This window comes from Danio rerio, chromosome 6, assembly GCF_052040795.2.
Source record: "Danio rerio strain M-AB ecotype USA chromosome 6, GRCz13ab, whole genome shotgun sequence".
NCBI classification, from domain to species: Eukaryota; Metazoa; Chordata; class Actinopteri; order Cypriniformes; family Danionidae; genus Danio; species Danio rerio.
In genome coordinates, this window is record NC_141026.1 from 9,394,021 (window position 1) to 9,421,422 (window position 27,402).

Genomic DNA, 27,402 nt, shown 5'->3' on the forward strand with positions numbered 1-27,402 from the left:
GTTTTGGTGGCAATGTGGCTATGGTATTCTGCATCTAATTTGATTGGCTCATGAATCTGAGTGTACCAATGCCACACCACATAATCTGGCCTCTGGTTTACAGATAATTAAAGACCTTATTAGGAGATAGTTCAACCAAAAAAGAAAATTATGTAATCGTTTATTTATCCTCAAATTACTCATAGTAGGAAATACAAATACTATGGGAGTCAATGGTTACAGGTTTCTAACATTTCTCAATAACTCCCCTTTTGTGTTCAACAGAACAAAAAAAAAAAAAAAAAACTCAAGCTGATATAAAACAAGTACAGGGTAAGTAAATAATAACAAAATATTTATTTTGATCCCAAAAAAAAACAATGAACATTTTGTGTTATAAGAGCTAGGGACATATTTTCATTTCTTTTGAATGTGATTCTGAAATTTATTTCACATGAAAATAGCATAATCCTTGAAGTAAAAAATAAAAAAATAAAAAAAGACACTTGCTATAACATAGTCAATGTGACTGACCGTTGACACAAAACATTATAAATTGTTAGGTAAACTGCTACTTGTGGCAAGAAAATGCATCCTTTTAAGATGGACTTTAGGACTTTTTTGGACTGTCAGATGTTCAGGGGGAATAGTCTTGTTTTTGTTTAAATTTTCTATTTATTCAAATGACATGTATTCAGTATGAGGGTTTACTGTTGGAGATATAAAAGGTTTTTTCTGTGTGCTTTTCCAGAGGTTGTGACTGTTCAATTATGTGACTATTTAGTCACCAATATTAGTATTTATACGGTAGATTGTATAACTAATTCTTTTTTATTTATATAACCCCCCCAACCACTCTTCAGGCTCTATCATACACCCAATGCAATAAGGCACAAGACGTGTTTCCACGACGTGTTGCTACTTTCGGACCAATGCAAGCCTAATTTTCCAGCTTTCTGCCATATTGTTTAAATAGGAAATGCATTTGCGCCACTTTGTGGACTCATGGGTGTTTAGGTCTAGAAAAGAGACGTGTTAAGGCACATTGTTGGCGCGTTGCTATTTTGAGGGACTAAAATAGCCTGTGTAATAGACCAGCTGAAAGCAGGTCTAAAGTCCAGCGCAGAGTGCATTAGTTGTGCGCCTCATTTACACATGGCTTAAAACATGCAGGATGTACAGCAATACATAAACATATTTACAAATGAAAAAATATTAAAGGATTAAAATGTTAAAAAATTATTATTTACTACATAAATATAAAAAAACACTGCCTCCATTCCTTCTTCATCTCAGGAGGCTTTTTTTTAGTTTATTCATGACAATTTGCTTTGGTATAATGTTATTATTATTTGTAGTAGTATTTATTAAATGCATATTTATATTTGTTTTATTAAAAACAAGCTTAGATTTGCCCACCTGTCTGGTTTTGGACCATATGTGGTACAGCATGTGTATTTTGAACACACTTCGTTGTTACTGTTCATTTATTCGTTTGCTTGTAATTAGAAATGAATTTAGAAATAGTTTTGAAACAAATCTTTGTGCTTAAAAAACTAAATTAATTATGTAGGCTAATGTATGTCTATGCGTACAACACGTTTCCTTATCCACGAAAGAGAGAAAGTGAAATTAAAGGCCGATTGGAGGAGGCTCATTCTCTCATTCTTGCGCTGCAGATGGTATATTCAACTGTTTACTCTCTAGTTAAGCATTTAGTTTTACCACTTACAAAGTCAGCCATGTAAATAGCAAATGTGCCATGGCGTGACGCAACTAACTCTTAAAGGGAATGGGAGAAGAGATTCTGATTGGTTTATTCTCAAAACACACCCATAACTCATTAAGAAAATAAGCACAACCCAGTTAGACCATGCGCCGCGGCGCAAAGCATATTTTCTGTCCTTAAAATAGCAAAAGTGGATTCAGATATGCCCTTTATGCTTTTGCGCCCTGCGCTTTAGACTTTGTGCCTAGATCATTAAAATAGAGCCCTTTATATTTTTCTTTATTTATTTTGCATTATCATTATTTTCTTCTTCAAATGTATATTTATTTACCTAATTGTACATTGACTCGTTCATTTATTTGGACTGTCACAATTTATTTAAAGTCACTTCTAATTTACTGTATATTTGAATGTAGATTATATATTTGTCCTGATTATTTTAAATAAACATGTCGCAAAAACAACCCGAAACTATGAACATACTTTAATCTGTTCGTGCATTTTCTTCTTTTCCATTTGCAGGGCTGCGCCGCGATCCTCTTCTTCCTCCAACCTGGCCTCCATCTCATGTAAGATCTCCTCCAGTTCCTGTTTCTTGCTTGCCAACCGTACTCTCATCTCCTCTGCCTCCGCATAGAGCTCCGTCTCGGCCTGCAGCTTCTCCTGGAGCTGGTTCCTTTCATCCATAAGCTAAAAAATGGTTCATGATTAGTATACAATTGAATACATGAGGGCGATGTTAGGAGCTCCTCATACCTGTGTGTGCTTCAGTGCAATGTCTTTTAGCTCGATTTCAAACTTCTGTGCAGATTCTTTGGCCTTCTGGAGCTCCTCCTCTTTCAGGCTCATCTCCTCCTCTTGGCGCGTGACCTGCAGAAGAGGCTTTACCTGTGGCAATAGATGGAAAGGTGTTTAGATATTTCAAATCTGTTTAAGAGGGCGGGACAAGTTAAATACTAGAGAGCATTTAATTGGTCAAGATTAAATGAGAAACTGAAGTATGAGGTGACGCAACAATAAGCGTTGATGGATTTAGGCAGAAGTGATAAACGTTAAGCTTTACATGTTTATATCAGTTTTATATTTCATATTGTGAATTTTGTCATTGTTGTGGTGCACACTAGCTTATAGATATCCTAAAAACTAACAATACTGATGCTAACATCTAAAAAAACTTTTATTTAATTTCAAGTAATCTTAAAGTTACATAAATTATTACACAGTTTTCATCTTGACAGCAAATTTTGATTCAGTTTTAGTAATATTTTAGGATTTTTTGTATTCATTGAAAGTGAAAGTAAGAGCGAGTTGTGGCGAGCTGATGCTATTAGTTTAGAAGTGTATTGAGTGCTATCCAATTTACCACTGATTAATACCACAGGCGTATTATTTAACAGCAAATCATAGTTTTAGTCTAGTTTCAGTTGACTACATTTAATGAGATTTTAGTCGACTAAATCTATTCTAGATTTAGCTGGCTAAAATCCAACCACTTCAGTTAAATCATAACGTAATATGCATAAGTCTAAAATTCCCAGGCACATTATATAGAACACACATGAATGAATATAGAAAACATGAATGATATTAATATTTTAACCCAGATTGGCCCAGATTTAACAGTTGTGGTGTAACATTAGGCCTACATTGCAAAAAAAATTTTTCTTTCTTAGATGTTTTGTCTTATTTCTAGTCCAAATATCAAAAAATTCCTAAATAAAGAAACATTTTCTAGACAAGCAAAAAATATAGCCTTGCTTTCAGAAATAACGAGTATTTACTTTAAACAATTTTAATCTAATTTAATTTTGCTTACCCCATTGGCAGATTGTTTTGCTTGTTTTAAGCAATAACTCACTTAATTTAGACTCATTATTTCTTGAAAACGAGAATATCTTTTGTCCTGGTTGATGATAAACAAAGAGAATTATGTAGATTTTAAAATGGAAACAAAATCTTCTTTAGGGGATTGATTAGATTGCAGTTTTAAGACCTCTGAAACTCTGAAACACGAGGCCTTTTTTATATTACAGAATTTAAGACTTTAAAATGAATTTAGAGATCCGCGGACACCCTGTTAAAGTCTCACCTTAGTGAAGAGTCTCCACCACTGCCAGTTCCTGAGTTTCAGATAAGCAGCGCAGTTCCTCTGGATCACCTTCATGGCTGTTAGCTGTTGCTGCCTCTTGGCAAAGGCCCTACGCGTGGTTTTAAATGAATGAGATTAATTAAAATTACACTTTGCTATCATAAAAAGGATTCTGTATTAATAAACTCTACCCACTTTCTGGCTAGGAATCCCCTGGCCTGTGACTGGAAGGCAATGATGATGACTGTGATCTTAAGGTCTCGCTCCTCTTCAAGCTGAGCCAGGACTCCAGTGCGGAAGAAGATTTTGCTCTGACCAATTCGGTACAGGTTTGGATCAATGTCCAGGTGCTTAATCTACGGAGAGTTGAGTAAAAGGACGACATATTTACATTACAACAGTCAGATGATTTTTTTGATGATTTTCTTTATCAAGGGTTCATTAGATAATGTCTTACCATTAGACAGCAGGCCTGCTTGCCATCCATGAAGCCTTTTGGAATAGCATTCGCTGCCAGGATCTCATATCTGTATGTCAATATGTAAATGCAAAAAAGTTTTTAACCTTACTATTGCATAACACCATGCAATATTTTGTATTTGTGCAATGTGAGCACTATACAAATACTGTGTGTGTGTATATATACTGTGTGTGTGTGTGTGTGTGTGTGTGTGTGTGTGTGTGTGTGTGTGTGTGTATATATATATATATATATATATATATATATATATATATATATATATATATATATATATAATCAAGGCCAAAACTATTCATACCCCTGGCAAATTCTTATTTAAAGTTACTTTTATTCAAACCAAGTTTTTTTTTTTGGACACAGAATTCTCCTGAAAAAGAATAAGACGATATAAAAGAGGCATCCTTGTGGAAAAAATATAAATTTCCCAGCTTTTATTTACATTTGAAAAAGTAGGATGTCCAAAATGATTGCAAATTGTCACCGTCTATAGAAAAATCCAAAGTTCCATTCCAAATAGTCCAAGCTTTTCTTAAGCATCCTAGCTACCCTGAGTCATTGGGAACAGCTGCTTCAATCAATTCAATTCAGCTTTATTTGTATAGCGCTCTTACAATGTAGATTGTGTCAAAGCAGCTTCACATAAATGGCCATAGTAATTGGAACAGAGTAGTTCAGTTTTTAGTGTTTAAGTTCAGTTCAGTTTAGCTCAGTTCAGTATGGTTTAAAATCATTACTGAGAGTCCAAACACTGAAGAGCAAATTAATCGATGTGTAGCTCAACCGATCCCAAACCATGCAAGCTAGAGGCGACAGCAGAGAGGGAAAAAAAAACTTCACAGAGGCGAGTGAAGAAAAAAAACCTTGAGAGAAACCAGACTCAGTTGGGCACGACCATTTCAAATCCACAAGTAAATAACAGAAGCTGTTGGTTTGTGGACAGTCATATCTAAGACATAGGAGCTTAGTGAGGACCTGCAGCTGCGCATTGTGGCAGCTCATGAGAAGGGCCAGACAGAATCTGCGGACGTTTTTTGCTATTTCTGCGGAGAATTTTGGTAAAAATCTGCAGATTTCTGCGGAATTATTTTAGGAGTATCCAGCGAAGTATCATAACGTACACCTTAATATATTAAATATAAAGTGATAAATTACTGAATAAAAACTGAATAAATTCAGATTTACACATTTACTCAAGTAAATAAACAGAATGGGCAGAAAGTCTGCAGAAATCTGCAGAAAATCTGCGGAATTCTGCGCGTGCAGATTCCGTGTGGGTCTACTCATGAGTCAGGAAAGTGGTATAAGACCATATCTAAATCTAAATCCAGGGGTATCAATAATTTCAGGCTATATACAGTTAGATGAAGCCAATAAGATAAATAAATCTCACTAAATGACCAACTCAATACAGTTACCCACCGCTGTCGGAACTCCTGGAAGACAATTCTGTTTGGAAATCCTTGGCGGCAGATGCGAATGCCCTCTAGCACACCATTACATCTCAACTGCTCTAGCACCAGGTGGGCATCCAGCTTCCCTGCCTGAAGGCCAAAAAAAAAACATCGATATAACAATTAAATAACTAAATGCCCAAACAGAATTTGTACCACCACTTTTGGTATCTAATACGATGGCAATATACCCGTTTCTCATGGTTGGGGATAATACAGCGGACAAAGTTTGGCTGTGTGTTGTGCAGTGTGGTCATCAGCTTGGCCAGGGACTCTTTGTAAAGTTGGCCCACAGTACGGAACATGCCCTTCTTGGTCTTAGAGGCACTAGGTGCAAGGCTGTCTGACATCTTAGCAATGGTTTCCAATCCAACCACACGATCAGCTGTGAAAAAACGAATGGAGATCTTTAGCCTTTATTCTCAGTGACTAATCAAAACAAAAAAAAAACTGTAAATCATGTTTTTGTGTGACACCAATTACGAACAAACATTCAGTGTCGGCAGGGCAGCTTTGTTTTTAGACAGTGTAATAAAAGAGAGAATGTAATACTGACCATCTTTCCACAGATCTTGCACAAACGGATTGGAGGAATTATTCAGCAGCGCTGTAACGTTGTCATTTAGAGGGTCCATGTTTTTGGTCAACCATGCTACGGCATTGTAATCCACCTAATTCAGAAAGGGTAGAAAATACACTAAGAATTCACTTTGCATTGCACTCCCTCTGATCTCATCATATGGAAAGACTTTCAAGTTCCATGAAGTTCCAGACAGCATCAGTAAAAACTTCCTACTTTGTTCTCATAAATTCACAGGGGATATGTTTTCAAACATGGCACAGTCGACATTGGACTTTCAGAAATACTGTGTTGGCTTTACTAGACTTGTCAGTGATGTCACACTATTTACTCAGTATTTAAGTGTTTTTTACCTAAATTATAGCATCAATGAAGAATTTAGGCTGTAAAACATATATGCAGAAGTGTACATTGGTGGCTGCACAACTGTCCTTTCCTAATTTGGGACTAATCTCATGACCAAAGCATTAAATATGTTTAAATTTGCAAAACTGTTAGCCAATCATACCTATGGGCATTTACTTTAAGTATAAAATCCACTGTCTAAATAGGACAGAAAATAACCTATTCATTTTAAAATATGATGTAAATTTAGATCTCGATACAACAGAACAGTATAAAAAAAGTGCAGTTTGATACATTCAATTAAATGCAGATGAAGGCTGAGAGAGACTTATTTTCACATCTGTTCATGAAGTCAGAACTCACCCGTCCAGCATAATGTTGCACAGAGAATTCAGTTTTGTCTTTCAGTTGCTTAGGTTTTGCAAACTTTGTATGATTAGCATGAGTGTTACAAAGTTTCTCCACAAAGGACACGTCTGTTGCCTTCGGAAACCAACATTCTTCATCCAGCAAAGCCAAGATGCCTGGAGGATTGTTCTGTGAGGGAGTTTCAGTAAAAGTGAGTGACATTACATACTGTAAACACAACACATAATCACTTACACCTAATGTGACGCTGCAGCAAAAAGCATGTCTGTTAGCGTTCATGACAAATGCATTGAACTAAATCTGAGAACAAGAAATCTGCAAATCTACACATAAAATGTACCGGTCTTTCAATAAGCTCAATGCAAGGTTGTAAATCCAGCCCAAAGTCGATAAAGTTCCATTCGATGCCTTCCCGCTGATACTCCTCCTGCTCCAAGATGAACATGGTGTGGTTAAAGAGCTGCTGAAGCTTCTCATTGGTGTAGTTGATGCAGAGCTGCTCGAAGGAATTGTTCTGAAGGAGAAACATGATGTATGTCATTTTGTGTTTTTTTAAACCTACATTTCAAGAGTTCACACTTAGCTGATGATTTATAAAAGCTTGTTTGGCATGCTGTCCCGGGAGAGAGCCCCGAGCTCAAGGACTCCTCGAGCCCGGAGCTTCCTCCCGTTTGGCAGAGTGAGAGGGGAGCCTGAAAACTCTCAGAACTCCCCTGCTGTGGTAGCTAAGGGAACACGAGGGGTTAGATAAATGCTTGGTTGTTATGTATGTTGAATGTCTTTGGAGGGTGGGAGGAAACCGGAAAACCCACCCGGACACGGGGAGAACATGCAAACTCCTCACAGAAACACCCACCGGTCCTGTGGAACCAGGGCCGGCAGTGTTCTTGCTGTGGGCCGTCGTGTCGCCCAGTCAGAGGTAAAGGAGGAGAAAAGGGGAGGAGCGGGGTTTCTTCCAAACGAAGATAAAATGGATTGAAAACTGTGGTTATTTATAGTAGCTTAGAGCTCGTATGATTGGAAGATATTGATTAGCAAATGCGAGACCGGCCGTGATAAATCCTAAGCACGTGATCCTCTCGAAATAAGTTTATGAATAAACTTCACTTAATTACTTTCTTAATTTGTTTTTCCAAACCTCAAATATCTCAAAGCCAGCGATGTCCAAGATCCCCAGGAAAGATGCACCCTGGCGTTTCGTCTTGTCTAACGCTTTGTTGACTCTTAGAAGGATCCAACGAAACAAGCGTTCGTACATAGCTTTAGCTAAAGCTTCAATGGCAAAATCAGCCTGTAATGGGAGATAGGGTATTAATAATATTGTACATCAAAACTCTGTTTCACAACATTACAGCACGACTAGGCACTTTCTTCACCTGTTCTTTGGTTTGGGCCTTTTGCACAACCTCACGACCCACTTTAATACGTGGTGTCAGAATGGCTCTTGTGAAGTCTGTCACATTGATGCCTTGAAGATGGCAAACTTTCTGTGCAGCTGAAAATCAGATACACATTAACACGTTATTTTGGTCTGCAGAGTTGATTTACATTCATCTGAGAAGTCTATAACTTTGCATTGTCTGACCTGTGTTGTCTGGCATGGTAGCTTGTTCTTGGTTCCTCTCTTTCTTGAACTCAATGTTACCCAACTGCAGCACAGTTGAAACTACTTTGAGGACATCTAACAAAAAACAAAACATTTATCAGAATTGATTATCTTTTAAAAGACTGCAATATTTGAAACGTACCAAGATGATAACCAAATTAAGGCAGTAGCCATGAAAAAGGTCCGACTTGAGCAATATTTTGAGTAGTTTGTTTGGCTTTCTATCATAGCGGTAAAATATGCATTTGAGCAAAACTCTGACAGGGAGTTGGCTGATGCATTATGAATGCTGATGTTGTTATGAAATAACTTGTCATGAATTGGTGTTCTATGTGATGAAGACGTATGCATTATTTTGGCACAAAAAAATATTTATTATTAGCCCCTTTCACACATACAGACCTTTTGCCGGCAATTTTCCGGAAAGGTTGTATGTGTGAATAGGTCCTTTTTGAAAATACCGGTAAATTCGTTCTGGCTATTTTCCGGAAAGAGAAGTTGTAACATTACCGGCAATTTGCCGGAATGCTGCGCTGTGTGAATGCAGAAGGAAGATTGCCGAAACAAGCGCGTGCACGTCTAGAACGTGCTGACGTGAGACGTCTGCTTTAGCCAATCACAACAGTCAGACGCATTTACGTCTGCGCGGTTTGTGAAGATAAAAGCCTTTGAATATTTTTCCAGACGCATTTAGCTGCTAGAAGTTAGTCAGATCACGTTTATATGTTCTTCTTAATGCCAACTGTGTAAATAATCATCGATGAGATGCTTATGATAAGCCGTTGTTTGTTTACCTTCAAGCTTTGCGTGCGCCTATGAGCGCCGCACATGCACATATTATGAACATCTCGACATGCGAAAGTGATCCTGTGAAAGTTGTTCACAATATTGATCATCCACAGAGTTTGTAATTTAGTCAAATGTTTACAAATACAAGCGCAGCCGTTTAAAGCTCATTTGTGGTGAATGATGTCAGAATTTACCGGTATTTTGTAATGGATGTGTGAATGCTCTTTTCCGGAAAATTTCCGTAACGTCCTCGCCTGTGTGAACAGCGCTTTTTTGAATATACCGGTAAAGTCGTTCCGGAAATTTCCCAGAAATTTACCGGTATCACTGTGTGAAAGGGGCTATTGTTAGATTCTTAGTAGAACGGGCAGTTATCAATCTGTTAACTCCATTTACTGTATTTTGCACTAAAATTAGCCCTTGTAAAATTGCATTGTTTTTGCTAGGGCTGTGCAATTAGTCGAAGTTAAGTTTCGATTTCGGTTTTGGCTTCTAACGATTACGAAAAGAACATTAATCGAGATAAAACGATTATCGCATCATATACCGCCCCCTTTCCAGTTGTACACATTTGTTGCTCTCCAAAGCTCAGTTTCATGTGAAAATGACTAAAAGCATGTCCTGTAATGTAATGTTTGCAGCACGGGATGCGCATCATTCATTGATGTACATTCAAATCATTCATGTTTTTAAAAGCGCAAAAGAGCGCATGCTGTTGTTTGTGTGTGCGCTCAGCCTCAGAGTCGAGCAGAGCACGCACATCATAAGTCATCTTAATGTGTTTTAAACTCAGTGTTTAGTGATTATTCATATTAATCCTCATTTGTGTAATAAACAAACGAGTTGAGAATCAAAAGACATGTGAAACAGAAACCTTTAATCAGAACCGCACTGCTCTTAAAGTGACAGCGCGCAACTATTCCTGCTGCAACTGTTTTTATCAGTGATCAAACGACAAAAGGAGAAAATCCCTCACTGCTCTTGACTTTTGTAGCTAAAGCTTTTCCTGACATGGAAGGTGCTTAAAGCACAGTTTGTTTCATATTTTTATTCTACTGTATTTATTTCCCTTTGCTTATTTACAGGGAGGAAAATAACTGTATATTTACAGTTGAAGTCATAACTATTAGCCCTCCTGAATTATTAGTGATCCTTTCCCCCGAATATCTGTTTAACGGAAAGATTTTTTTTCAACCAATTTCTAAACATGATAGTTTTAATAACTGATTTATTTTATCTATTCCATGTTAGTACATACTATTTTACTAGGTATTTTTCAAAGCACAAGTATTCAGATTAAAGTGTGATTCAAAGGCTTAACTGGGGTAATTAGGCAAGCCATTGTACAATAGTAATTTCTTTTGCAAACAATCAACCATATATTGCTTAAGGGGGCTAATAATTTGACCTTAAAATAGGTTTCAAGATATTTGAACCTGCTTTTTATTTTAGCCAAAATAAAACAAATAAGAGTTTATCCAGTAGAAAAAAAAATATTATAGGAAATACTGTATCTGAAATAAATATTTCCCAAATGATGTTTATCTGAATCAGATAAACATCATTTGGGAAATATTTATAAAAAAAATTAAAAAATAAATAAATTCACAGGAGGGCTAATAATTTTGACTTCAACTGTATATTGTTTTGAATAATCATGATTACAATTATTACCAAAATAATCGGGATAATGATTTTTACCATAATCAAGCATCCCTAGTTTTTGTAATGCATCCCGTGTATATTTATTTCCTGCAAATAAATTGCAAATTGTGGCATGTTGCAAAACATTTGCATCTTGAGTTTTATTGATGACATCACTAGCGACTAGTTGACGTCAATTTAAATTTAACAACATAACAGTTGACTTCAAAATTTCTAAAGTTGTTCAGCCCCTAAAATGTGCATATATATGCATGTGTTAAACTAAGAAAAGATACAGTTACACAGACTTTATGCCTTTTTGGGCTGGTATTAATAAATGTATAATCTGTATATCCTGCATTTTGCATATATATTTGCTATGAAGGGATCCGCAGTCATGCATGCAGCACAAAACTGTTTACTATTTCTTAAAGCCTGTCCCAGTACCACCCTTATTGTTTAGCCATGCCTGGGTATATCCTGGTTTTCATTCTATGGCACTTTTCATTTTAAAGCTCATTTGCTGGTTCTTATGTCTCTTTATTAACTAGACACTGTTGCAATTATTACCTGCTCTTTCCTCAACACTGAAGCCCATGATCTCCATGGCCTCCATAGTTTCATCATACATCTCATCATCCTGGTTGCCTGGAATCTGGACATGGCCAGCCGAGAGGAAACGGTAGTTGTTGAAGTTTTCCAGCAAAAGCTCCTCTGACAATTTAGAATAAAGATCACATGAATAATCCTCTACAAGAACATTTTCAAAACATTGTTAGTCTCAGTCTGCCTATCATTAGGTAAAGATAATGCTGCAAAATTGTATCCATATGTCACATCTAGAATGCATTAGTGTACACCAGGTTTTTTCCCCCAGATAATTTCCCCATAGAGATTTCAATAAGTGAGAGCATTATAAGGCCCACGATCCAAGAACACCAGCAACAAGGAACACAGAAAAAGAAATAAAATAAAATAAAACCAAGATACAAGACTGTGTACTTGACAGCTTTAATGATGGAAACAACTGTAATGATTATTGACACCATTAGATAAAAAAAAAAAGATGTAGAAATATAAAACTGTCAAAATCATATCTTTAAAGTTATTACAAAATATATACAAATTTGAAAGTATTTTGAGAGTGCAAGGAGATTATTCAATTTTAAAATTACATAATCGATTAAATAATTTATCTGAGTGGATGGAGCTAAAGAACATGTAATGTGCCATACTGATTGGTGGCATTTTCTGTAAAGCATCATGGGTAATGTAGTTTTTCTGCATTATTTCTACAGTTAAATATAATAGATTTAAAAGTTGAACTAATAGCAAGAAATGGGTTTGATGTGAAAATAAATTGAATTATAACTTCAAGGGCCCGACTGTTTTTCTGTATTGAGGTGTTTTTACCTACCACGTAGTTTGTCCTTTGTTCCTGCCACCATGTAGTAAAAGATGTGGAAAGCTCTTTCTGTTTTCGCCTGTCTGATACAGCGAGATTTCTCCAACAGATCTAAAATGGTTGAGAAATTAAGGCAAAACTCTATTATGCTTGAATCTTTGAATATATGAATATCTGAACCTGCTTAATATGTGTTTTATGTTCATTCTTAAAGGATACAGGTCTCGATGTTGGCTCCAACTATGAAACCTGTCACATCAAAGTTAATGCGGATAAATTTGCCCTGTAAAGAAAAGATTTAAAATGATGAATTCGTTCAAAACTTGGTGCTCATTAATCCATCTGCTATCATATAGCATTTGCAAACTTACGAATCGGGAAGAGTTATCGTTCTTGATGGTCTTGGCATTACCGAAGGCCTCTAGAATGGGATTGGCCTGCAGTAGTTGCTTTTCCAGCTCACCCTACAGCAGCAAGGTTAAAAAGTAATTAAAGAATCATTTCATAGAAAAAAAGGCAAGGAGGTAAAGGTGAAGAGGTCATGCCAGAAGATTGAAATACATGGAAAACTCTCCTTTAAAGTACACAAAACAATTTTAAATTGCTTTAAAAGAAGTTAAACAGCTGAATTTAACCTTTTTTGAATCCATTAAGCCGATCTCCAGGTCCTGCGGGAGTACTTTAGCTTAGCTTAGCATAAGTCATTGAATGGGATTAGACCATTAGCATTTCAATTAAAAAATTTGATTATTTATTTATTTATTTATTTATTTAAATAGGAAAATTATCAAAACTCTTTTTATGATTTTTTTAACAAAACGCTAATGGTCTAATCTAATTCAATGATTTATGCTAAGCTAAGCTAAAAGTGATCCTACCAGACCCAGAGAGTCAGCTGAATGTATTAGAAATTGAAAAAGTAAACTTTTAACTTCATAAGTGGCTTGTAAAATGAGCCTATTTAAAAAAAAAAAAGAAAAAAAAAGTGGAGTGTTTCTTTAATTCTATACATTTTTATGCTTGGCAAGCTAAAATAGCCAAAGTTCAGGTGCAAATGATCACTGCTGAAGTTGCTTTAAAGACCCAAAGCGATTCTTAAAATGCAAGTATACCTTCAACGGTGCAAAGAAATTGGGTCATGTCAATTTAGATGGGCATAATCCCCTCAGATCAAAAGTGTGCTGTTCTATTTGCTGCCAAGTCTCAAGCAATGAGAAGCCCTGCCAAGCATGTCCAGCTCAAGGATATCAAGAGGAGCAATTGAGGAATGTGAAAAGAGCATGTATTAAAGGGCTTCATGAAACGGATCTCAATTATTGATCTTTAAACCAGATAAAAGGTGAAACACAGGCTTCTTAAGGGGAATAATGCTGCCTTTGTCATTGACCTTATAATTAGATTCTAGACTCAATCAAGGTACTTTACTTTCTCACCGAGCATAAAAAAGACAACATCTAGAAAAAGAAGATATCTACCAGAGACAGTTTTCTGCTGAGAAGGAAAGAAGATCGCTGATAGCTTCAGACAGGGACATAGAAAGATAAAGTAAACTAGAAAAAAAGGAGAAAAGGGGGCATTTAGAATGATGGAGGTGGACAGATAGTTGACAGAGAGCTTGTAGGGAAGAAAGAGGACAGGGTGAAAGCCGAATAAACATTTATAAAGCACTTGGCTGAATTGGACAGGTTCTCTCAGTGGTTTCGGGCCAGAGAAAATTACTGTAGCTACCAGATGACAGCTTTATTGGTCCAGAGAGCAGTTCACAGTATATGTGAGTGGAAGAGAAATGTGAAATTGTCGTGTTTTCTATTTTTAGTGTAATAGGTTGGTAACAGTTTACAATAAGTTTATATTAAATAATGTTAGTTAGTGCATTTGCTAACATGATCAAAACAATGAACATTGCATTTATTACAGTATTTGTTCATGTTAGTAAATGAAAATAAAGTTGTTCATTGTTAGCTCATGTTAACAAGCATATTTGGATGCATTAGTACATTTTTAATTGTTATTAATATATGCTGTACCAGTATTGTTAATGATGCAGACAGACCTCTTAAATCTAGTTATTCTCCCGATGACATCATTTTGTCCCCGGTACTGGGCACGCAGAGTTTAACTGGTTTATTCATGTTTATGTTACTAAATATATTAATAATGAAACACTTTTGTAAAGTGTGACCAATAAATGATGCCAAGATCACTCTGATTCTGACATATATTACATTGTAATAACCTATAGTGCAATAATATCTCCAGATTTCATGTTTTAATACATTTTAATAAACTAAAGGGGTTAGTTCACCTCAAAAGGAGCATTTGTAACCCTGGACCATAAAAGCATTGTCATGTTGCACTTGTCCATAGCCAGAAATACACTGCATTGATGAAACTTATGTTATTAACCTATTTTTTCTTTTATGTAAAAAAATATTTAAATTTTTAAGTAAAGTGTTGTTTTATGAAGATGTTTTATACATACTGTAAATATAAAAAAAACTCAAAAATTGACTGGTGATATTCGTTGTTAAGCACTTCATTTAGACAGGTTTAAAGACATTTTTCTCTCTCACACACACACACACTTGAAGGCAAAAGGATTATTATAATTAAAATGACTAATTATTGACGGTCATTATATAGTAGAAGCAACATTATAGCTCTGTGCCATACATTTTTCTGATTCTTTCAGTAAAAATGTCAAACCACAGATTTTAAACTTTGAAAAATCTTTTCGGATCCTCAAAAATTGCCTTAGATTATCAAATCACGATATCTAAAAATATTTTTCAAAATACTTACAACAAGAAGCATTTTCTAGGCAAGTAAAACTGGTCTTGTTTTCAGAAATGCCCAAATAAAGTGTTTTTTCCTTAAAACAAGCAAAATAATCTTGTTTTTGCTTTTTATTATTTTGCTTACGCCATTGGAAGATTATTTTGGTTATTTTATAATTTTGGCATATTATTCCTTAAAACAATACAATATATATTTTTTGCTTGTCTAGAAAATGCTTCTTGATTTAAGAATTTGCAGATATTTAGACTAGTAACACTGCAAAAAAAATCTAGGTAAAAAACAACATCTTTTTTGCTGCGTTTAGAGATCTGAATTGGGACACAGCTTAATAATCTCATTTACATTCAAATCGAACCATCTTTCACTCACATCATGATATTAAAATGACAAATCACAAAGTAAAACACTAACTGGGACGAATCTCAGAGTGACGTTCCAATGACCAGTGAGTTCAAGCAAAAAAAAAGAGCATAGGTTGTACTCATTTTAAGTAGTTTTTGTTTCTCTCTTGCTTACATACAATCAACCTTAAGCAAGTTTAACTGCAAGAGAAAGAAAAAATGTCAAACTTTCAAAGGACTACACTGTAAGGCTCATTCTGAAAACGCACTGCTGTATACATTTTTGAAGATTGTGAAATCAGTCACAGGAGGTATGTGTTTTTGCAGATTTTGTTTCGCGAATGCACTGAAGGGCGCTGTTTACGCTTTTTAAGATGTCAAATTTCTCTCGCGAGAGCCATTCACGAGTGTTGTTCCAGCAAAAATCTGCTGTCGACTGACTGATCGACTGACTGACCAATCGACTGACCCACCTTCTTCCTTGCCTAAACCCAGACAGGTGCACAGATAGGGCTCAACCTGTGCAGTGCATATGCCCTTTTTCTCTTGGAAAAAAAGAGCCCCTCAAAAATGAACGAAAGTGCCCCCCGGTCCCCCTCCACCCCCCGCTCTTCAGTTCGTGAACCCCAATCCCTCCCTTTCAGTTCGCTATAAACTATCCGACACCCCTGTTATTTAGTTTGTGATCACCCCTCTCTTTAGTTAGCAAACCACCGCCCCCCGTCTTCACTTGGTGATACTTCAGTTCGCGATCTCCTGCTCCCCTGCTTTTCAGTTCTATCAGCACATGCCCCTTAAAAAGTCTCTGCACAGTACTGCCTAAACCCAACTGGTGTTTTAAAAAGCACTGACTGACCCGTCCACCCACTTCCTTAAACTTAACCAACAGAATGATTTTTACCACGTTTTCAGATTTTACCACATTCTTACCCTTGTTTATTTTATTTTTTGGCTTTTTTTTTTGTCTTACTTTCTGGAACCGTTCCTCACCGGACTCGAACACAAAGCTGTCCATACGGAGGTAAGCGGTCAGCTGATAAGTACGAAAAGGAACGACGTCATATCGCCCCGTAGCTTTCGTTTTAAAGAAATGCAGCCATACGTACTTCTGTATACATAATTTGTGATCTCCAGAAATATAAACAGAGCTACGTTTTCAAAATGAGCCTGCTGAAAAAATATCTGTTAAGTAACAGTTTCCGTATTTTGTGTTTTCCATTTATTTACGGTTGTGAATTGCATTATGGGAGCTTGATCTCTGCTCTGTTGACTTGTGATGTTGAAAATTCAACTCTACAGTTTTCCTTTTACTGACATTTTAGTAGTTTAAAATAATATAATGCACAAGAAATAACATATAGAGAAATAAAACTGTAAAATAACTGAAAATGTACAGGCAGTTTATTACAAGGTTTTTGTAGTGTAATATGCAACACAAACCCAGACAATATATCACTTTAAACTATTAAAAACAACCCAGGCTCATTCTGGAAACGTAGTCCCGCGAACGTTTCTGGAGATCGTGAAATACGTCCCGGGAGGTACGTACTGTGTGTGCTTTTTTGCATCTCGAACGTTCACACCCGTGCTGTTCTCACGTAAATCCGCCGGAGGCTGCTGTCAAGTGACCGTCTTTCCGACTGACTGAATGATTGACTAGGCGACAGGCCAATCGGCAGACCCACCCTCCTCCTCCTCCTTTCCTAAACCCAACCGGTTTTACCAATTGACACGGCCGCCCACCCGCTTGTTTACCTCCCTAAACCCAAGCAACGATTTACAAAAGCCGTCCAGAAAAAGAAAAGCCCTCGTCTGATTTTGACCGCGTTTTCAGATTTCACAACATTCTCGCCCTGTTGTGAACTCGTTCGCTTTATTTTTTGCATTCAGTTTTTTTCTTACCTGATTTCTGGAACCGCTCTTCCCCAGACTCGAACCCAGTCGTCACGGTCGGCTCCCCTCTGAGTCTCCGCTCCACCGACATACACGACGAGCTAACTGGACAAACCGATTGCGGCGGGAAAGTCTTACATACGGAGTTGAGCTGTCAGCCGGCAGGCGCGAAGAGGAGCTTGTAGCGTTCACTTAAAAAATGAAATGCAGCCATACGTACCTCCGGCCACGTAAATCGCGGTCTCCAGAAATATCCGCGGGACTACGTTTTCAGAATGAGCTTGGGTTGTTTAAAAATGTTCACAAAAGTAATTTTTCCACCATTTTAAGGTTAAAAGTTGTCAGAAGAAAGATCAATGTCTCATAATGCGATTCAAAAGCACAAATAAACAGAGAAAAATAAAAACATGAATCACAAAATACAGAAAACTGCTAATTCACAAATATTTTTTATGTAAATTATTATCATATTATATAAAATTAAAAGGATATCAGAAGAAGTTTTTAGTAAATTTCAAAGTAGTGCATTCAGGTGTAACGAAACTACATTTTTCAGAACCAAACTATTATGGACATCCTTTTGAAGCTCATATGCATGGCAAGTTATGCATAAAAATGTCAGCTTACATAATGTGTGCAAATATTTTGGGGGGTTTTCTCGTGTATCGCGTTCATCAAACAATGAGGTAATGGTGTTTATATTTCTAATGCGCACACATATGAGCTTGACAGAGGATGCACATGAACCTGTGGCAGATTAATAGGTGATCAAGGAAGACGAGAAAGGTTATATCAATTCAGAAAACTATAACACTGGCATGCACACACACTGTGCTCAGACAGACCGTTTCAATGCCAGGCGTCTTGCTCTGGCAAAGAAAAAGTTAACCGCATCTCAGATGGGGGAATGGCACACGAGATCTATCTTGATATTTCTTTATTTTTCATGTAATCATTTTTAAGCAACACTGGGGCACTGAACAGTATCCTTATGGGTGGTTTTACTGTCATTTAAATTTAAAAGAAAGCTCCCTCCATGTAAGACTTGTCTAATGTCACTCTCAGTGAGAAATCCAAGCATGCAAATTCTCAAACCCACACAAGAAGGAATTTAGCACAATCCTTTTTTTTTTTTACTCACATAGGCAAACTGTTGTCCTGATTGTTGCTATTTGAGGAAATTCATTAAGGACATTGACATTAGATAAGGGTGAACTAAAAGCATTCTGTTGCAATCACAGGTTCTCTCCTTCAGCATCTGTACAAGTCTGAAATTGCCTTGAAATACAAATGGCTAAACAGCAAATAATCCAAGTAATATATGATCAATCTTGTGATAAATGGCACATATCAAACTTAATAGACTAAACAGAGTGCTCTTTTACAGTATGTTCACAATAGGGCTGGGCAATATAACAAAAATCTCATATCACAATACAAATCATGTACACACTACCTGACAAAATTCTTGTCACCTATCCAATTTTTAGAAACGACAAATAATATCTTGACTTCTAGTTGATCGTTTGGTATCAGAAGTGGTTTATATGAAAGGCAAAGGCCTCTAGATTATGCTTATTTTACCATTTTATCATCATGACTTTATTTTTTATTATTTAATTAGGACAGTAAGGTCTGATTTTGCTTAGACAAAAGTTGTGTCACATAATAGAAATAATGTACAGTGTAGAATATAAAGGCATGGTGCAGTGGAAGAATTAATATTGTGTATGACTCCCATGAGCTTAGAGCAGGGGTGTCAAACTCAATTCCTGGAGGGCCGAAGCCCTGCACAGTTTGGTTCCAACTCTGCTCCAACACACTTACCTGTGGGTTTCATACAAGCCTGAAGGACTCAATTAGTTTGATCAGGTGTGTTTAATTAGGGTTGGAACTAAACTGTGCAGAGCTGCGGCAGTTTTGGAACTGAGTTTGACACCTGTGGCTTAGAGGACTGCATCCATACATCTCTGCAATGACTCAAATCACTTAATGAAGTCATCTGAAATAGCAAAGAAAACGTTCTCGCAGGACTCCCAGAGTTCATCGAGATTCTTTGGATTCATCTTCAATGCCTCCTTCATCTTACCCCAGACATGCTTAATAATGTTCTTGTCTTATTACTGGGCTGGCCAATCCTGAAGCACCTTGACATTCTTTGCTTTTGATGTGGATGCTGAAGTATGTGAAGGAGCGCTATCCTGCTGAAGAATTTGCCCTCTCCCTTGGTTTGTAATGTAATGGGCAGCACAAATGTCTTGATACCTCAGGACGTTGATGTTGCCATCCACTCTATAGATCTCTCGCACGCCCCCATACTGAATGTAACCCCAAACCATGATTTTTCCTTCACCAAACTTGACTGATTTCTGTGAGAATCTTGGCTCCATGCTGGTTCCAATAGGTCTTCTGCAGTATTTGTGATTATTGGGATGCAGTTCAACAGATGATTCATCTGAAAAATCTACCTTCAGCCACCTTTCCAAACGATCAACTAGAAGTCAAGTTATTATTTATTGCTCTTACAACTTGGATTGACGACAAGACTTTTGTCAGGTATTGTGTATAGACCACATGTAAACGACTATTTATGTTTTACACTTTAAAACATATACTCTGGGATTTTTCATATGTGATCATGTGTCTCACTTTATCTAGGGCTTGATTAATCTTCAGGGCAAATATTTAATTAAAATATAGAAACATAAAATAGATATTAATAAAATAAATCAAATTTGAGACACTTTTTATTTAAAATTTATTTAAAAATAGCTAAATTATATGCAAAATGTGAACACTTTAATCAAGCGTACAACTTTCACACCACAATGTTATTCAAGTTTCTGTCATTCTATAATGTTGTGTAGTACTTATATTACGCATATAAATAAGTATGTATTTTGTAAACAATATCGTTTATGACAGCGTGAAACAACCAAGTTTTTATTTTGTCCATACAATGTACAGTTGAAGTCAAAATTATTAGCCTTCCTGTGAACTTTCTTTTTTAAATGTTTCCCAAATGATGTTTAACAGAGCAAGGAAATTTTCACAGTATGTCTGAGAATATTTATTCTTCTATAGAAAGTCTTATGTGTTTTATTTTAGCTAGAATAACAATAGTTTAGATTTTTTTTTAAAAACATTTTAAGGTCGAAATTATTATTAGCCCCTTTAAGCAATATTTTTTTTCACTTGTCTATAGAACAAACCACTGTTTTACAATGACTTGCCTAATTTCCTTTACTTGCCTAGTTAACCTAGTTAACCTAGTTAAGCCTTTAATGTCAATTTAAGCTAAATACTAGTATCTTGAAAAATATTTAGTGAAATATTATTTACTGTCATCATGACAAAGATAAAATAAATCAGTTATAAAAAATGAGTTATTAAAACTATTACTTTTTAGAAATGTGTTGAAAAAAAGCTTCTTTCAGTTAAACAGAAATTGGGGAAAAAAGTATACGGGAGGGTGAATAATTCTGACTTCAACTCTATATATCAACATATTGCACAGCCCTAGTTCGCAATACAAACTTTAGTTCATCATTATTTAAGTAATTTTAAGAGGATTTAAATTGTGAGATTCTGATTTCAGGAAACAGGTCAAAGCAAAGGCAAAGCATAAAACTGATGCCTGACCTCCAAATAAGAACCTGCTTGAGTAGATGACTGAGGTTATCAAACAAAGAAAGAGTTTTTATTTAGACTCTTCATACTTACAGCGCTCATGTCTTTCTTGCCTTTGTGGGATGAGGCCACTACAGCCAAATACTGGATGACTTTCTTGGTGTTTTCTGTCTTTCCAGCCCCTGATTCACCACTAGGAGGAAAAACAACAGTGAATGGCAAAACTGTGCTTTTTTTATCTGAATATTTTAGGTGGATAGAATTATGGGAGAGGAGCCCAAAAATGTCTGTCACAACAAAGTAAATCTGTCTAAGGTCTTGGCATAAATCTGCATTACACTTTATGTGATGAGTATAATAAAGGCTATTTGCAAGTCTTTTCAGCTCATCCAGTATATTTATGATCATCAGCAGAGGAAATTAACTGACTGTGAACCCAAAACACAAGAACAGATATGACATTCAATTCAATGTCTAGCCAGCATCTAAGGACAACGTCATTTTGATGTCCAATACCGATGTCAAATTAAGTTGATATTTGGTTAACTTTAGGTTGTGTTGGAAAGTGACCAAAATCCAACGTCTAATAGATGTCACAGTGGTGACGTCCACACAACGTCAAGGTGTAACATGATTAGAGGTCGATATTTGGAAGATTTTAGGTTGGACGTTGGACAATGACGTCAACCCAAATTTAATTTCCAAACAAGATCCAACGTCCCCAGGACGTCTCTGGACTGTTTTAAGAAGCTTCTTAAGACTCACCTCTTTAGTAGTGTTTTTAATGTGTGATCTATTGTTATCTTACTTATTGTTATATTTTCCTATTTATTGTTTTTACTGTTTTATTGTTTTTTGCCTTGTAGTGCTTTGAGCTCGAAAAAAAGCATTACAAATGAAATGTATTATTATTATTATTATTATTATTATGATTATTATTATTATTATTATTATCTTTAGTGACAAGGCAGCACTGGCAACATAAAAAAATATTTTCAACCAGCCAAAGTGGCTAGTGGGGGTGTCTGTCTAACCCACCACAGCTGAAATCTACCCACATGTGGCAGGTTGATGGGTGTTAATGTCAAGCCCTGGTAACATTACTGATATTGTATGTGAAATAATGTGTTTTTTTCGTTTTAGGTTGCCTTTTTAAAATCTGGCAGGGGCAACAGATAAAAAAAAATTTGCCTTTGTGGCTAACTCTAGCTTATTTATAGTTTTACTGTTGATTTATGAGCAATGTCCCAATTAACATTTATTTATATTTATTTAGACTTATATTTAGATTTTTTTGTTCACTAAGATGGCATTAATTCAAATAAAAAAGACATTATGTGAAATAATTAAATAACTTTACAATTTAAAACAAACCCAAACTATGTTTTTTTTATATAAAACACACATACTGCACATGCAATGCACACACCACATATGAGCACACATCACATAATCCTTAAAAATATATTTTAAAATGCTCAATAAATGTTAAAATAAATGTTGTTGCTCAATAAAAATGTATTTTATTTCTATTTATAAAGAACTGTTTAATATTTTTACATTTGTGGAATCAGACACACTTTAGTATTCTTTAATTAATATGTTATTCACAGTAACATTTATTTTAAACGCATTTAAAGAAAAATAAAACTCAATTTTAATAAATTTAATGTGTCTCAAATAAATAAAAATATGAATTGGTTAAAATTATTTTCAATGCTAGTGTAAACAAACTCAGTTGTATCTAAGAATGTTCATGCTACAAATGCCAGGAATATAACAACATTCACTTTGTTACAAGGATTTGCAGCGCCCTTTTGCCTTCTCTGATACGAAAGAGATATTACTGAACCTCATGCTGACATGCTAACATTTCCATATTAGGAGACCAGAGTGTGGGATCCGCAGGCCTGCTGTTTGGCAGAAGCAGGATGCTCTCAGATCAGCTCACAAAATGCTTTTAAAGTCATTTTATGGGGCACTTTATACTGAAATGTATGTAGATCCACAGTCTTGTTACCTTCAAGTGACCTTTTCTGATACAGTATAGTAAAACTGATGACGATCACGGTTGCTGTTTCCAACAATGTAACCAAATAGTGATTGAGCTGTTGAATTCTTTCAACAGGCTAAATTAAGGAGATTAAGGAGTAAGGTAAGGAACAGTGGTGGAAATTATACTGAAAAGTCAGGCTTAAGTTAAAGTACTATTATTTGAAGTAGAGTAAAATATCTGTTCTAAATACTACTGAAAATATAAGTAAAAAGCAGCCCTTCACAAAAGTACTCAAGAGTACAGTGTAAAAATAATACATTAAGTAAATCAGTAAATAAGCAGTTTTCTGTTTTTTTTTTTATTCATGTTTTTATTTTTCTCCATTTATTTGTGCTTTTGAATTGCATTATAAGACTTGGATATTTCTTCCAACAACTTTTAACCTTGAAAAAGTGACTTTTATGAAAATTTTTAATATTTAAAGTGATATATTTTCTGGATTGGTGTTGTATATTACTGTACAAAAACCTTGTAATAAGCTGCCAGTATATTTTGTGTTATTTTACAGACTTATTTCTTTACAAATTATTTCTTATCCATTGTATTATTTCAAACTACAAAAATTTTAATAAAAGTCACTTTGTTAAACTGTAGAGTTGAATTTTCAACATCAAACGACAGCAGAGACCAAGCTCCCATAATGCAATTCACAACCGGAAATAAACGGAAAACACTTGTGAATCACAAAATACAGAAACTGTTAAATAACAGATATTATTACAGAGTAGTGAGTATTACATTGGGAAAGTTGTCCCACTTTTATGCTAGAAAATAAAAATGTAGCTTACATCAGTGCCACTTTCTTTTAAGCCTGTTTGCCCGTTGCAATTCATGGACAAATGTGAGAACATATCACATTAAGTTTACAATTTGAGTATTTGTTAGTCATTACTTTACACCACTGATAAGAAACTTGAGTTTGTACTTGGTTTTGTTATGTACGCGACCAAAAATTGATTTTAAAACATTTTTTACTTAAAAAAAAAAAAAGCAACAAACTGCAGCTTTAATGACCAAAAAAAAAGAGCTGCAACCCAGGCTCATTATTGATATGTACCCCTGTATACATTTCTGGAGAGCGCGAAATACGTCCAAGGTGCATTTTTTAATTTTTTTTATTTTGCAGTTTTTGCTTTCGTGAATCCACCAGATGCCGCTGTGTATGCTTTTTCAGATCTCAAATTTTTTTCGCAAGTGTCATTCCTGCCTGCTGTTCCAGCGTAAATCCGCCTGAGGCCGCTGTTGACTGACTGTTTTACCTGCTTTCTGGAACCTTTCTTTACTAGACTCAAATCCAGTCGTCGTGGTCAACTCCAAACTGATAACAGCAGAAAATCCGTCCACATGGAGGTAAGCGGTCAGCTGGTAGCGCAAAAAGAAAAAGAAGCATTCAAAACGCCCCGAAGCATTCGTTCTAACAGATAAAATGCAGCCATACGTAGCTCTGGCTACATAATTCATGCTCTCAAGAAATGTACACAAGGGCACGTTTTCAGAATGAGCCTGTGTTGGCCATGGGAGAGTTAGCCCATGCAGAAATTTTCTTATGTCATTAGAGATTTCTCTGCCCTAGCAACAGTTGCCCCGGAGTAGTTTAAAAGGGCTTCCATTTCCTATATTCCACACTGGGAGGAAGTTTGCAGACAGAATCAGTGGGTGACTCCCACACTGACACATCGCATCAACACCACACCGTTTTAACATCCTCATATTTCACAGCTCTTTTATTATCACACAGATGTGGAACAATGATATCGCTTGTGAACATAATCTTAATATGTCTATTCTGTACAATAACAGCTATTTTTAGATGCTTTTTTAATTGTTGTTGTTTCTTTTTGCGCAGGTCAGGAATTCTGTTGAGTCAAATGCCCAATAATGACTCAAAAACAAACATTAATGAAGCCAAGACGCAAGCCGATCTGGATTTAGCATCAGGACGGGGGCACATTTCCTGTGAGGCGACGTGACCCTTGGGGTTCATTTGCCTTGTTCCCACTGTTAAGGACATTTGGAGAAAAAAATACATGCTAGCAGAAGTACTATTAGCTTCAATTGATAACTGCTGTTATCATTTTAATAGCAGAATGTTAGAAGTGGCTTAACAAAGTTTCATTAAGGCATCAGTAAAGTCACAAGAACGTTTTTTTTATTTTTTATTCTCAGCTAATGATGTTGGTATTAGGTTGCTGTTATCATTTTAACAGTTAAGATACCGTGTTAGAAGTGGCATAAAAGAGTTTCAGAAGTAACATTAAGGCATCAATATAGTCAAGGGAAAGTTATTTTTTTGTTCTATGTCTTCTAATGATCGTAATTTGTCTGCTGTTATTGTTTTAGTAGTTAAATACTGTTTTTGAAGTGGTTAATACAGTCACAGGAAAGTTATTTTTCAATCTTCATAAAAACTGCACTGTAAAAATATGTGTTATTTATTAATTGTTTGAAGCTTATTATTTAAGTGTTTCCCAGTGATGGGTTGCAGCTGGAAGGGTATCCGCTGCGTAAAACGTATGCTGGATAAGTTTGGCGGTTTATTCTGCTGTGGCGACCCCAGATTAATAAAGGGACTAGGCCGAAAACAAATTAAATGATGAATGATTCATGTGTTTTTTTGTGTATTTATGCTTTTTAAATGCATTCTTAAGCAGGTCACACACCGGATGTGACACTCGGCACTGCGACATGGTGTGCACATGACAGTTAAAAGTATCACACACCAGACGTGCACCTTTGCATGATATTTACCATAAAACTATTCAAATGGCACTCTGTGGTGCAGAAGAAATATGAACAGTGTCCTGAATCATGGCTGGGTGCAGCAGACAATGTGTCTGATGTGTGTTACCTGGTAGACACCTATGTTTAGTATTCTGAAATGCATAGTGCTGTGTGGTGTGACGCAGTCTGACTCAGTGTGTTGCCGAGCAGCGCTTCTGGTGTGTGACCCCCTTTAGTCTCTGCTCTGACAAGTTTAGATGTTGAAAATTGAACTCCAATAATTATGTTTACTGACATTTTTAGTAAGCTGGAACAACATATTGTATAAAAGTAATATCAAGCTGAAGAAGACCAAATTAGTAGCCCTCCTGTAAAATTGGAATTATTAAAAAAGAAAAATCCAAGTTATGTTCAGTTATATACTACTTTTTTCTTTCTTTATTTGTTGTGGATAAGGTTTTAATTCTTAAGTTTGGCTAAAATAAAAGTTTTTAATTGTATTATTATTATTTTTATTATTATTATTATTATTATCAAGGTAAATATGTAAATAGCCAGCTTAAGATTTTTTCCTAACTGCAAAGAACAAATCACTGTTTTTCAATATTTTTTCAATGCTAATTACCCTAACTTGCCTAGTTGCCCAAATCAAGCCATTAAATTGCAAATTTGCTTAATAGCAATACACAAGAATTTTGCAAAATAACTAGTAAAATATTATGTACTGTCATCTTGGCCAATAGTAAAAAAAAAAACATTCAGAAATAGTTAAAATCGCTAATTAGTTAAATCTATTATATTAAAAAATGTGTTGAAAAAATATAATTTCCATTAAACTACATTTGGGAAATACTTTAACTATAACTAGAAAATATTATGCACTGTCATTATGCCAAAGACAAAAACTGTTGTTAAAAATATTACATTTAAAAAAAATTCTGTCCATTAAGCAGCACTTTCAAAATTTGATGGAATAAACTGACGGAATGAACCAATTCCCAAATCAAAAATGACAAGCCATTAAATCTCTATGATGGACTTGAAAGTTAGCTTTGGTAAGCTGTTTCGAACTCCCAAAACAATACCTTTGTGTTTGCCTGATTTTGACTGAAATTATATCAGATCTATCTTGTTTTCTATTTAGCTCGGTGTCTATCTGGGACTTTATTTCCCCTTGTTAACTGTTAGCGTTATTCGGGAATGTAAACAATGTTGACCCTTCCTAAAGATGACATGCTGTAAACCACAGATGTTTTGTATTCAGTCAATGGAGTTCAACTTATCTCTCATCACTATCTGTATGGGTGTTTTTCCCCATGTAAGATATTTCCGCTATTTCTGCTTTCATGATGATGAAGCTGTTTGTTTAAACTTTAGACATTCTGTTGAAATTGCAACTACATTGGAGTATTAGATGGTTAGGTTAGGATTAGTAGCAGTAGCAGTAGTAGTAGAATAATTTATTAAGAGCTAGCAGAATAACACGATTTAAAAA

The 27,402-nt window shown here is 35.6% G+C and overlaps 1 protein-coding gene across 4 annotated transcripts in view; it reads right to left on the reverse strand.

Annotated features, from left to right (window-relative positions):
- The window catches only part of myh11a (myosin, heavy chain 11a, smooth muscle), an 82,435-nt gene that overhangs the window by 28,686 nt on the left and 26,347 nt on the right, over positions 1 to 27,402 (reverse strand). For 2 of the 4 annotated variants that reach the window (XM_087255620.1, XM_087255621.1), the window contains exons 5-23: positions 21,224 to 21,323; positions 18,642 to 18,668; positions 12,839 to 12,931; positions 12,687 to 12,750; positions 12,480 to 12,578; positions 11,633 to 11,776; positions 8,609 to 8,704; positions 8,400 to 8,518; positions 8,162 to 8,314; positions 7,364 to 7,537; positions 7,018 to 7,191; positions 6,286 to 6,400; positions 5,921 to 6,114; positions 5,698 to 5,819; positions 4,255 to 4,324; positions 3,993 to 4,153; positions 3,798 to 3,906; positions 2,465 to 2,596; positions 2,192 to 2,398 (exon numbers count right to left, since the gene is read on the reverse strand). In XM_087255620.1, the coding sequence (XP_087111746.1) occupies positions 2,192 to 2,398; positions 2,465 to 2,596; positions 3,798 to 3,906; positions 3,993 to 4,153; positions 4,255 to 4,324; positions 5,698 to 5,819; positions 5,921 to 6,114; positions 6,286 to 6,400; positions 7,018 to 7,191; positions 7,364 to 7,537; positions 8,162 to 8,314; positions 8,400 to 8,518; positions 8,609 to 8,704; positions 11,633 to 11,776; positions 12,480 to 12,578; positions 12,687 to 12,750; positions 12,839 to 12,931; positions 18,642 to 18,668; positions 21,224 to 21,323 (2,353 nt within the window). 4 annotated transcript variants of the gene reach the window in all.